At 32.8% G+C, this 12817-nt stretch overlaps 1 protein-coding gene across 1 annotated transcript; it reads right to left on the minus strand.

The window, feature by feature from the left end:
• Positions 1 to 7242: 7242 nt before the first annotated feature.
• On the minus strand, positions 7243 to 8448 carry LOC131158257 (gibberellin-regulated protein 12-like). The gene is made up of 3 exons (XM_058112997.1): positions 8328 to 8448; positions 7634 to 7664; positions 7243 to 7560 (listed from the first exon to the last, which is right to left on the minus strand). The coding sequence occupies exons 1-3, from the start codon at positions 8403 to 8405 to the stop codon at positions 7379 to 7381; spliced, it is 291 nt and encodes a 96-aa protein (XP_057968980.1). The 5' UTR covers positions 8406 to 8448; the 3' UTR covers positions 7243 to 7378.
• Between the last annotated feature and the right edge of the window lie 4369 nt (positions 8449 to 12817).

Below are 12817 nucleotides of genomic sequence, written 5' to 3' on the forward strand. Positions count from 1 at the left end.
TCGGATTTCCGATTCTATCGACGACCAGCGAGGAAATCTAGAGAGAGAGAGAGAGAGAGAGAGAGAGAGTTTAGAGAGATAGAGTAGAGAGAAAGATTAGAAGACTTAATGAAGAAGAAACAAAATTTTCCTTTTATACCCCTTTGACCCACCTAGTTTTAGTCGACGAAAAGTTCCTTCGTCGATGAAAATTCAATCATTTCGTCGCTGATGTCGGCCACCTCGTCGACGAAGTCTGATATTTTAATTTCTCCAGACCTCTCGGCTTTTCTTCGTCGACGAACCCTCTAAATTTCGTCAACGAAAAGTCTTCTGCCTTCGTCGACGAAATCTGCAGAAATCAATTTTTAAATATTTCGGGTTCTTACAACAACCCCTTTCACTAGAAATTGCAGAATCATCACATCAGTCAGATGATGAAGTATCTCCTCCTCTAGAAGAAGTTGAGCCCAGAAGATCTGAAAGAGGTCGTGTTCTGATTCCGTCGAGAAGATATCCAGAATCAGAATATATTTTACTCACTGATGAGGGGGAGCCAAGAAGTTTCCAAGAGGTCCAGTCTCATACTAACAAAACCAAATGGATGGAAGCTATGAAAGCATAAATGAATTCTTTACATAAGAAACAAACGTATGAGCTAGTAAGACTTCCCAAAGGGAAAAGAGCATTAAGGAACAAATGGGTGTTCAAGTTTAAGAAAGATGGTAGTGGACAAATAGTGACGCATAAAGCCAGATTGGTCATCAAAGGTTTCAAACAGAAGAAAGGCATTCACAACAATTCGAGTAATACTCGGATTAGTAGCCAAGTTAAATCTAGAGCTTGAACAAATGGATGTGAAGACAACCTTCCTACATGGAGACTTGGAAGAAGACATCTATATGGAGCAACTAGAAGGATTTGAAGTTCCAGGGAAGGAGCACCTAGTCTGCAGGTTGAAGAAAAGTCTCTACGGCCTTAAGCAAGCACCGAGACAATGTATAGAAAATTTGACTCTTTCATGGTGAGTTACGGATACAAGAGGACTGCAGCAGATCAATGTGCATATGTTCAGATATTTCTTGATGGTAGTCTTGTCATACTACGACTCTATGTTGATGACATGTTGATCATGGTCAGGATGCAGGCAAGATCAACAAGTTAAAGATGAAGTTGTCTAAGTCATTTGAAATGAAGGACTTAGGCCTAGCTCAGCAAATCCTAGGCATCAGGATCAGTCGCGATAGGAAAGCTAGAAAATTATGATTATCACAAGAGAAGTATATTGAACGGGTAATCAAAAAGTTCAACATTGAAAGTGCTAAGCCAGTAAGTACTCCACTGGCTAATCATTTCAAGCTAAGCAAGAAGTTATCTCAATCATCAAGGGAAGAAATGTCAATAGTCCCATACTCATCAGCAGTTGGAAGCTTGATGTACGTAATGGTGTATACGAGACTAGACATTGCCCATGCTGTAGGCGTTGTGAGCAGGTTTCTTTCAAATCTAGGAAAAGACCATTGGGAAGCTGTGAAATGGATTCTCAAGTACTTGAAAGGTACATCGGGATTATGTTTATGTTTTGGGGAAGCTGAACTAACCTTGGAGGGTTACATTGATGCAGACATAGCTGGTGATCTTGATAGAAGAAAGTCCACATCAGTTTTTTTGTTCACCTTTGTAGGGGGAGTTGTATCATGGCAGTCAAAATTACAAAAGTGTGTTGCCCTTTCCACAACAGAAGCAGAATATATTGCCGCAGCGGAAGTTGGGAAGGAGATGTTGTGGTTAAAGCGGTTTCTTCAAGAGTTAGGGGTCAAATAGGAAGAATACAAGGTACATTGTGATAGTCAGAATGTTCTGGACTTGAGTAAGAATTCAATGTACCATTCCTGAATAAAACATATTGATATTCACTATCATTGGTGTCGCGACGTCCCGGGAGCGCGTGTACCCCGGGCGGCGAGGTTAAAATCAATTTTAATATTTTTATGGAAAAATCATGGAAAAAGTCGGAGTCGCCACTAACCTTTTAGTGTGGTTAGAACACGTAATTACTACCCCGTTAGGGGTAGAATAGGTCTATGTTACCAGAGTTGGGCTCGGGAGTTCGGTTACGCTAGGGGAAGTTACAAGCACCCCCTACGCGCCCGTTCTTACGAACGGTACCTAATTAATTTGAAATTATCCCTAAGTTAAATCTAGTAAGTCTTTAAATTACTCCTTTTTGTGATTTTATAAATAAATATGAAAAATAAATAAATAAATAAATAAATATATAAATATATACATATATTCCCTCAGAGCTTAAGGTACGTGAAGCCCGAAGGCTCATACCCCCGCATTAAAATCATAGGGATTAAAAATCAAGAAAATATTTTAATAAAAATAAATATTCTAATACATATAAGACCAAATAACAAAAATAAAATAAAATAAAAATAGTAATAATACTAATGCTGATAACAATGATAATATTAATAATAATAGTGATAACAATACTAATATTAATAACAATAATAGTTAATACCATAATGATAACAATACTAAAAATAATAATAATAAATACTAACAGTAATAATAAAGATAACAATAATATTAACAGTAATAGTAAGTAATACAATAATAATAACAATGGTAATAATAATAATAATAATAATAATATTAAAATAATAATAAAAATAATATGCATATTTTAACTAAAAGACATTTACCTTAACATGAACATGCAATCAGTGATACACTTAATATATATGGAAACAATATTACCTAAACTAAGGAAACAATCTACACATCAAATTATGGAAATCAATATATGATAAGATGGGAACACTATGAATCAATAATGGGGAAACCCTAAAAAATTAGTATGAAACCTAATACGGACACTAAATACAATAAACTTAAATATTAAAATATATTTTAACCATAACAATTTTGTGATAACAACAATGATTATTAAATAACACGCATAGCCAAAATACAAACATGAATACCAACTAACAAATATTAAAAATCCTATTACAGTAAAAGTTTAACAAGAAAATTCTACAAATATAATCATAAATACTACAAAAGATAGAAACATGAATATCAGTTATCAAACATGGATGTTAAATAAATAAGTACAACAATGAAATTAAATAAAAACTACCCTGAATGCACAAACATTGAACACACAACAGTATCAAAAATAACCCCCAAACATGAAAATCGAATAGCTATAACAATAATAAAAGCCTACAACATGAATATAATAACCAAAACCTTAATCATGAATTCTTGTATATACAATAACAATGACTGTTTTCAATATGCACTTATATATGTTTACATGCAACACCAATAAATACGAAAACTCAAAGTAATTAAACTTGAACACACGTTAATAAAGGAAACTCTACAAAAAGATATGAGCCTAAATATTAACAAATATTATATAAAGATATTCCCAAACAATATGATATGTCAAAAAAATTAAACTTTAAATATTGAGACAAGTTAATAAGATTTCTACAAATAAAAACAAAAATAAAGTAAAAACATTAAAAATAAAATACGATAAAAATAAGAAAGGTCCTACACACACATGAACAACAATTGTTAAATACTATAAAAAAATAATAATGATAATATTCAGTATTTAAAATATATGGCAAACACAATAAAAATCCAAACGAACTTATTTACATATATATATATATATACATACATGTATGCCTGCAAAAATAAACAACAATTTTAGTATACCAAAACAAATAAAGATGTAAAAAAAAAAAGTAAATAAAAATAACACAAAATGCATGTGTGACAGCACGTGTGTGCTCTGCCCATGTCAAGTGTGTGTGTGTGTGTTATGTGTGTCTACATGCAGTGGGGCTTACAGAGGGACTTACCATCGGCTGACGGAGAGAAGCAGTTGGCCGGAGTTGATGGTCGGCGCAGGGTGCCGGAAACTGTGGGGGTGGTTCTTGACTGCTGGTATGGGTGCGGCTGCTGTAATTGGTTCGGCAGGGGGAGATCTCAGTGGTTGCAGACAGCTGCAGAGGGTGGTGCCGTGGTGTTCGGGAGACTGCTGGTAGTTGTCAAAGCTGAGCGTGAGGGCACTGTGGGATCTCTCCGGGAGCAAGAGCCGGATGGGGAGCGGCTGGGAGCTTCGCCGGGACTGTGACCCAAGGAGGAGGGTCTCGGCTCTGCTGTGATGTTCAGGTGGAGTTTGGGTAGCAGCTGTGGTGATGGTGGGCTGGAAGATGGCTGGTGCGTGGCAGCGAACAGCGTCGGCGAGTGGACAGTGGTGGCAACAACGATGGCGGCTGGTGCTGGAAGTGTTCGGGTGCTTGCAGGTTCGTCGGGGATGGATGTGGCCGTCGGTGTTTGCAGGGGAGGCCACCGGTGTTGGTCGGTGCAGTAGGGAGGATCTGGAGCGGGATCTTCTGGCGGTTGCCGGAGGATGGTGGCCGTGAGAAGCTGTCACAGCCGTGACTGTGCAGAGAGAGTGTGAGAGAGATGGGAGAATGAGGGAGGTGCTGTGGTTGGGAGGCGCTGCGGGTAAGAAGAAGAAGATGGAGAAGGAGGCTCGGAACGGAGAGGCGTGGCGGCTGTGCGTGAGAGAGTTGCTGGCTAGGGTTTTTTTTTTTTTTTGGTTTCCTTGGCCGTGCCCAGCTGTCTTGTGCGCTCCCCCTTCTTATAAAAAAATTTGAAAAACCCTAAAAATATTTCCTTTTTGGATTTCATTTTTCTTTTTCTCTTTTTTTTTTCTTATTCTTATGGTAATAATACATATAGAAATAATAATAATAATAATAATAATAATAATTATAGTAATAACATCAATAAGGTAATAATAGTAATAAATAATAATAATAATAATAATACTACTAGTAAATAATAAATAATTATAGTAAAAAGTAAAAAAATAAAATAAAAATAAAAATGATGATAAAATAATAATAATAACAATAATATTAATAAAAATAAAATACTATTATTAAAAGTAATAAATAATAATAATAATAATAATGATAACATTACCAAAAATAATAAAAAAATAGTAGTAATAATAATAAATAATAATAATAATAATACTAATAATAATAATAGTAATAAATAAATAAATAATATATCAAAAATAATATAATAAATGAAAAATAAAAGTAATTATAGTAAAGTAAAAATAAAATAAACGTACTAGTAATAATAAATAAAAATGAAAAATACTAATAATAATAATGATAATAAAAATACAAGTAAAGTGCTAATAATATAGGAAAATAATAATAACAAAATAATAATAATAATAATAATAAAATAAGAGGGGACCCCTTGTTCTATTTGGTTAGGGCAAAAATAGGGTGTCTACAATTGGATACGCGAAGTGATGAAACAACAACTGTTGAAGCTAGTCAAAATTCATACTAAAGAGAATCCGGCAGACATGTTAACAAAGGGGGTGACTTATGAGAAGCTCTAACTATATAGGGATATAGCTGGGATGAACATCAATTAAAGATTAACATATTATTTTCCTCCTATGGGTATGGAGGGGGAGAATTGATGGATCCATACCCAATCAAGGACAGCCGGCTGCTGCTCCTTCAACATTTTCAGCGCCGAGTACTCCTCCGTCAATCTCTGCTGTGGCTGCTCCATTTCAACCTTGTCGCCACCAACTACCTAGAATATCAAAACTTGGCAACCTACCAACTTTGATTTTTTTTTTATCCTTTCTTTTTTTCTATATATATATATATATATATATATATATATATATATATATATATACACACCAATGTGCATGAGAGAGGAGAGAGTGTTTTGAGAGAGAATTATAAGAGAGCTGTAAGAGTAGAGTGATTATTGTATCCTCCTTCTCCTCTGTATTTTTCCCATGCATGGTAATTTCTCGCTTCTATGGGTGTAGGCCTGAATTTGACCGTAACTCTGGTGTCAATATTTGTGTATGCTTGTTTTGTTTAGTTTTTCCTATTAATTACTCGACCACAGAGTTCGAGAATCATCCACCATTGTCGGTCGACCTAGATCTGGAAGTGATGTTCTCGCCATCGCCATATTTGTGCTACTGTCATAGTTACTCCGCCGCCTCGTTCACCGGCCTGCCATTTTCTGACAAGGACTCCATCTCTCTTAATTTCTTTTTTGATTGGTGTAAATCTGATGATGATGAACTTAAGAGGAGTTTGAGGTCATTCGCCATTGTCGATCGGCTCAGATTTGGGAGAGATGCCCTCGCCATCGCCATATTTGTGCTACTGTCATAGTTACTCCACTGCATCGTTCCCCTGCCGTGGATTTGGTGTCGTCGCTCTCGATTTGCGTAGATCTGGAAGAGATGTCTTCGCCACTGCACCGCTCCTTGGCCGCTGATTCGCCGCCATCCCTTTTTGCTTTTTTTTTTTTGTTCACTTCATTTTTTATTTTTGGTTTGATTTTTAAAATTTTTAACCATGATACTGAACATGTTCATGAATTTGGCCTAATTTATGTACGCAGAGATATAAGTAAACTATGATTTGAATGAGATTGATCTTATTTATTTTTAACCTAATTGAGTTGTTACCTCTTTTATTTATACCCATTTATTTATTATCGTTCATAACAGCAACCGCTTTAATAAAATTTATAAAGTATATTTCTTTTTTCTTATTCCACTTTCTAAGTTTCATCTTAATAAGAATTTTAAATAATTGGATTAGGGTATCTATTGGATTACATGATCTTATAAACAAGTTTTGTGATCGGTGTTGGGAACGTGTCTAATTACTTTGGAGAGTTGACCCTAACTTTGTCGATAATAGGAACATTCAATCACATTAAGCAAGGTTAGAGTTAAAAGGCACATATGTCTATGTGTTAACGACTTCCAAATTCTTGAAACTTTCAAGAGGGGTGATGTAAATTTTCTTAAGTTGGTTCCTGTTCCTTTATAAAATAAGATTGGTGCAAATGAACCTATGTTTCATCTAAAAACGAAGTCCTCAATATTATTTGCATCTAAAAAATAAACTGCTTTATATATTTATTTTCTTTCCTAACATTTTTCAAGTCCCAGACCGACCCTCTAGGTCTTAACCACGTTACATGGTGTCTAAGTTTAGGGTTCGTTTCTCATCACAAACCATACGTATTTTCCATCACTTAACCAAAGCTAACTCACAAAAGATTAAGAGAGTTGGGCGACCGAGCCACCCTTAACAGACCCCGATTCAAGCTTAGCAAGTCAAATCTTTCTACAACATCCCACGATACGAAAACTCAAATTAAATAAAACTCTTTTGCCATCAATGGACCATAGAAGGTAAAATATACGAAACCAACACATTTATTTCATTGTAGAATACTGTCTTTAAACAAGAATACTTTCTTATGGGTAGAGAGAGACTTAAGGGCACTTGGGGCCACCTTCCTTAGTCTTCCAATTATTGTAGCATGGGCATTCTTGCTTGTTCCCATATGTGCCCGACGGTACACACAGACATTTTTTACAGCACTTGTTGCAAAAGAGTAGACAATTATTCTTGTATTGTGTATTTGAGCAACGATAATTGCATGCCTTCCCACAATCTGCAATTGCAATATTTGTAAAACAAAAAATAAAAAAATAAAATAAATTGAAAAGATAAAAATATTCAGGTACCTTGTATGCGAACAGATCCTTCTCCACCAGCCTATCATTAACATTATCAAAGTTAAATGCACTGGTTAAAAACATAAACTACTGTAATAAAAATTTAACTTCCTCTCTATCTATTTAGAAAGATATGAACAAGCGTTCGATTATACATTTAATTGATAAACAAAGATCTAATCTTTTTCACATCATCAATACTTTATTTTTCTTATGTTACATTTGGTTTGCATACCAATTATTCTATGTATGTAATACGATGAAATACAGTAAAAAATTTTTTTTCTGGAAATAGAGGAAATAATTGATTATTCATTATATATATTCTTTATTATATCACTCGATCGACATGCAAAAAGAAAGGAATAGATATTCCTGTAGTAAAATTTAAGAATAATTACTCTTCGTATATTCCTAAGAATGGGTATTATGCGAACCAAATATGACCTTAATTTTTAACCATACTAGGACGAATTTTATTTTAATAATTAATATTTAATATAGAGAGAAAATATGTATAATAGAAAGTAAATTTCCCTCTTCTTCTCTTTCATAGTCTTGATTCAAACCAAGCCTTAAGGTTTTGTTAGATCAATGAGAGAAAAAAAGAAGAAGAGAAAGAAGATGTTACTAATCGATTAGGAAATATAGAATATGAAAATAGGATATTAGAGGGAACCAAGATACGGTTTGAGTTGCTTACTATTGAAACTTCAACAATCAACATGGAGGAAACGAGGAAGAGTAAGAAAGAGGACTTGAGGCTCAAAGAAAACGCCATGCTTCTAATCTCTTTTGGTTCTTTAATCACTAATGAGCGACGAGGATGGAAATATAAATTAAAAATACTCTTATATAGACGAAGAAAGTTGATGCATTAAATGCACATACAGTTGTCATTTAGTGAAGTTTTAATTTAATTGAGTTAATGAGTTCAAATTTTCTTTAAAAAGTATTTGTTTTAAAATCTATTATTCTTTCATTTTCCTTACAAATTTTGAAAGGGAAAAAAAAGTGCTTCGAAGACATACGAGAAACCTTCCTATCTTAAATGTAATAAATGTACTAAAAGTATGAAGCATATGGTTATGTTATAGAGGTCAATCGAGTTATATTTAAAAATTTTAAATAATCAGAATAGTCTCAGAGGTTATATTTGAACCAATTCACTAAATAAGTTAACTAAATATTAGAGCATTTGACGGCTATTATTAATTTTCTTAAATTCTTTCGAACAAATATTCAATCGAAGCCCTTGTGACCCATGTTGCCGCTAACACCTCTCACACCTTCGAGTGTTGTTGCCCATCACTTCTTCACTAATTTAATTATTTTAATTTATAATTATTGAATAAATATATGACACATTCAAATATTAGATATCAATTAGTTAAAATAATTTTGTATTCATATACACTAACTAGCTCAAGCTAGAATTTAAAATTAGTTCACATAATTGGATTTGAATTCAGTGTTCATCACATGATAATTCTTTTTACCAATCATCGTCTAAGCATCAATAGTTTTGTGTTGAAGTTTTCAAGTTTGAATTCTAAGAAGGGTGTGAAAGAGTATGAGATGGTAGACGAGCTACTTTCTGTTGTGTTTCACAATTAAAAGAAAATATTAAGCACCCATTGTGTACAGATCAGCATGCGAATTCATGATACAACGAGACTAGTCATTTTCTACTATCTGTTGGTATGCAAGCACACTAAATATTTTGTCGAAACAAATTATTACCCATTCAAATGTCGTATGCATTATAGAATCTGTTATATTTAACTATTTTCTATTAACGAAAGAAGTTTTTTACAACCATGAAAATAGTTTGAAAGGTGTAAGTGTCATTTTAAGTGGGAATTTATATTAGACAGTTTAGTTTATATGTGTAACTCTTTATTTGGAGCAGTCTTAAATTTGAATTTTTATTAGATTTGGGTAAAATGTAATATAAAATTATATTTAAATTTATCTAAATTCACATAAATCCAAATTCAAAGTCTGAATCCATTCTGCCAAACACTGTTGAATCCTACGATTAGATTTTAGACTATGAAATTCGAACCTTAAATTTGAATTTGTATTGGATTTTGATAAGATACAATATTAAAATGTATTGAAATTTATTTATATCTTTTTAAATCCAAATCTAAAGCTCGAAATTCATACTTCTAAGTGAACGGATATATTTTCTCTTATCTTTTAATATGAAAAATCTTTTCATTACAATGTCATGAAATTTTAATTATTGCATCACTATGTAGCCTTTAAATTATTTTGCCATTTGCTTGAGTAGTAAATGCAGTTCCAACCCTTATAACTTTAAAAGAGTCAAGTCCTCATTAATATTGTAACGGAAGTTTTATGATCTGCATTTAAAGAGATCTAATAATGGAAATAAAATTATTAAATAATTATACAATCTCATTTTTTTTTTTGGATTATGCACTGGGTATCCACGCGTCCATTTTACGGTCCACGTGACTAATCCTACGCTTCTTGAAGTTGACCCCACAACTCCAAAGGGAGGGTAAATTCAGGAGTCCAGGGGCGAAAACGAGTCCGGGAGGGTTTGAATACCTGACCTCATTTTCTTCCTTCATCTACCTGCATTCATTTGCTTGTGAGGTTTTTGAGTTTTCAAAATTAACTTTTTGCAAAGTTACTGTTAAGTCCTTTGTATTTTTTTTAATAAAAAATATGTCCTCCATATTTTCATTATTAATTTATCATCAACTAAAACCTTAAAATATGATATTATTCTTTAGTAATTAATGTTAGGGTAAAATGTACCGACCTTTAATGAGATTTTGTAAAAAAAATATGAATTTATTCTAAAATTTTAAAAATTAAATAAACCTCCCTTGAGTTTCGGTAAAAAAAAATATAGATTCCTGAGGTGAGGTAAGGGGAATAAATTATGTTAGAAATTTTTATGTTTTAGCCGATTAAATTGTATTATGAGATTATAGAAATTATATATACGTTTTTATGAATATTCTGGCATATGGAAATTGAATATTATTATTATTATTATTATTATTATTATTATTATTATTATTATTATTATTATTATTATGGGTTAATTAAATTGGTATTTGTGCGCTTAGGGATTTTATAATAATTGTTATTTTAAAGTTGAACCGATTGAATTAAAGTATTTGATTTCTAGATTATTGTGATAGATTTTCTGAATGATTTGACTAGTTAAAATTATTGGTTTGATTTATTAATCATATTTTATAAAGAATTAAAATGAGTAGGGTTGGTTATCTCCGTTTTCCTTTAAATACGTATTTGAGTAAAATAAATTGTGGACATGAATTAACCTGTATTTTTGGTAAAACAAATATTGGGTATAAAACGACCGGTTTTCTAGTAGTTTATATAATTATGAAAAATACTCAAATCGCATGGCATGAGAAATAATATTATTGTTTAATTAAAGTTATGAGTTTATAGTATGATATATTGATATACTGAAATATATGGGTGTTATACTATTTTTGGAACTATGAAAAAGGAAGTAAAGTATAGAGTATTATTATTATTAAATTGCAATGTATGTTTAAGAACTCCGATGGACCATAACACGTTCAGTACCATAACTATAGTAATGAAGAGTTAGTGTAACCACATGTCTCAAGGAGAGTATTGGTATTGAATAGTTGATTGGGCTAGTGAAGTGTAGAGTTCCCTTTGGAGTCTAGACCAACATGGGAAGGCCAATCGTACTAGCAGAGATGGAGTATAGTTGACTTAACTTGGTGGCAGGCCGGCTAGGGTTAAGTCCAACCTATAGGCAGCACAACCCATCATAGGGGGAAGTATGTCGTTTATCCATTCGGGAGTGAGTTCTTATATTCATATTTGTTGATTTAACGAGAGTATAATAGAGTAGAGCATATAAAAATAGAGCATTTTTGATAGAGTATAACAGAGCAGAGTATTCTAGAGGTTACAATTCACAGAGTATAGTTGTAAAGTATTTATAGTATACAACTTATAGTTGCAAAAGTATTAACAGCTTACAGTATATAAGTGTTTTAACAGTTATTGTTGTTTAACAAATGATTATATTTTGTACACACTAAACTCATGTTGTCACACACTGATAATAATTTATTCATTCTTACTGAGTGGTGTCTTACCTTATCCATATCTAACACTTTTCAGATATTATGTGGAGTATGACAGTAATCAGAATACGCAGTAGAAGCGTGGGTGGGATAAAAGATCCTTGGTTAGAATTGTTAGTATTTTATTTATTTTTTTGATGATCTCAGAACCTTATTATTGTATTGAGATTTTTATTTAACAAATGATGATTTTTAGTATTCTGGTAATTGTTATACAGATCTTCAGCTATTTTGTTATATGGTATCAAAGATTTATTTTAAATAACACTCCAGATCCCAGTTTCGAGTTCGGGGCATTACAAGCGGTATTAAAGCAAAGGGGTAGTTACCCTTGATCCACAGAAACTCTCGCTTATGAATGATTGTGGCGAAATAAGACTCTCCGCTTGGGAGCTTGCTGAATTGAGGGACGGCGATACGTAATGCCTCAATCTTAGTGAGTGCTCTGATTGGTACACGTTGTTGCCATGGGCGCAAGACCCACTAGGTTAAGTGACAATGCTCGAAAAAGGGATGTTACTGTCAAATTTGATGAAATAACTTTGGTTTATGGTAGAGAAGAGTCAAAGACATTCTTGTACAATAAGAAATGGGAAAGACATTATTTGGTATTCAACCAGATGGAATGGATGAGACAACATGAGGGGAATTGCAAGCAAATGCCGCTTCTACAATATGCTTATGTTTGACCGACAAAGTACTCTATCAGGTGATGGAGGAAGATTTTCCCACGGATATATTGCGAAAGTTAAAGAGCTAGTACATGTCCAAACTTAGATTAACACATTAATACTTTCAATCAAATTATAAGTGATTTGATGAGAGTTGGTAACATTGTCTAACTAAGTAGTTATCACAAATTTGTTAACTTTTTACATTATTTCAGCATTCACATTTCGACAACTTGTATTGGTTTGATATTTTGTTCCTTTTTTGTTCAACATGGTCATCCATATACCATATTTAGCTAGCCATACAATTACCTTATACTACTTTTCTTTTAATTTTCATATTTTTTTAACTAAATGTTGACTTTTATGCATTTGGCAAA

Source organism: Malania oleifera, chromosome 6 (genome assembly GCF_029873635.1).
Source record: "Malania oleifera isolate guangnan ecotype guangnan chromosome 6, ASM2987363v1, whole genome shotgun sequence".
In the NCBI taxonomy this organism is placed as follows: domain Eukaryota; kingdom Viridiplantae; phylum Streptophyta; class Magnoliopsida; order Santalales; family Ximeniaceae; genus Malania; species Malania oleifera.

Excerpts from the sequence above, each read along its gene's own strand:
- LOC131158257 (XM_058112997.1), bottom strand. The coding sequence starts at position 8,405 with ATGGCGTTTTCTTTGAGCCTCAAGTCCTCTTTCTTACTCTTCCTCGTT. Across the intron at positions 7,665-8,327 it reads TGATTGTTGAAGTTTCAATA|GCTGGTGGAGAAGGATCTGT; the intron begins GTAAGCAACTCA and ends TGTTAATGATAG. Across the intron at positions 7,561-7,633 it reads AGGATCTGTTCGCATACAAG|ATTGTGGGAAGGCATGCAAT; the intron begins GTACCTGAATAT and ends TTGCAATTGCAG.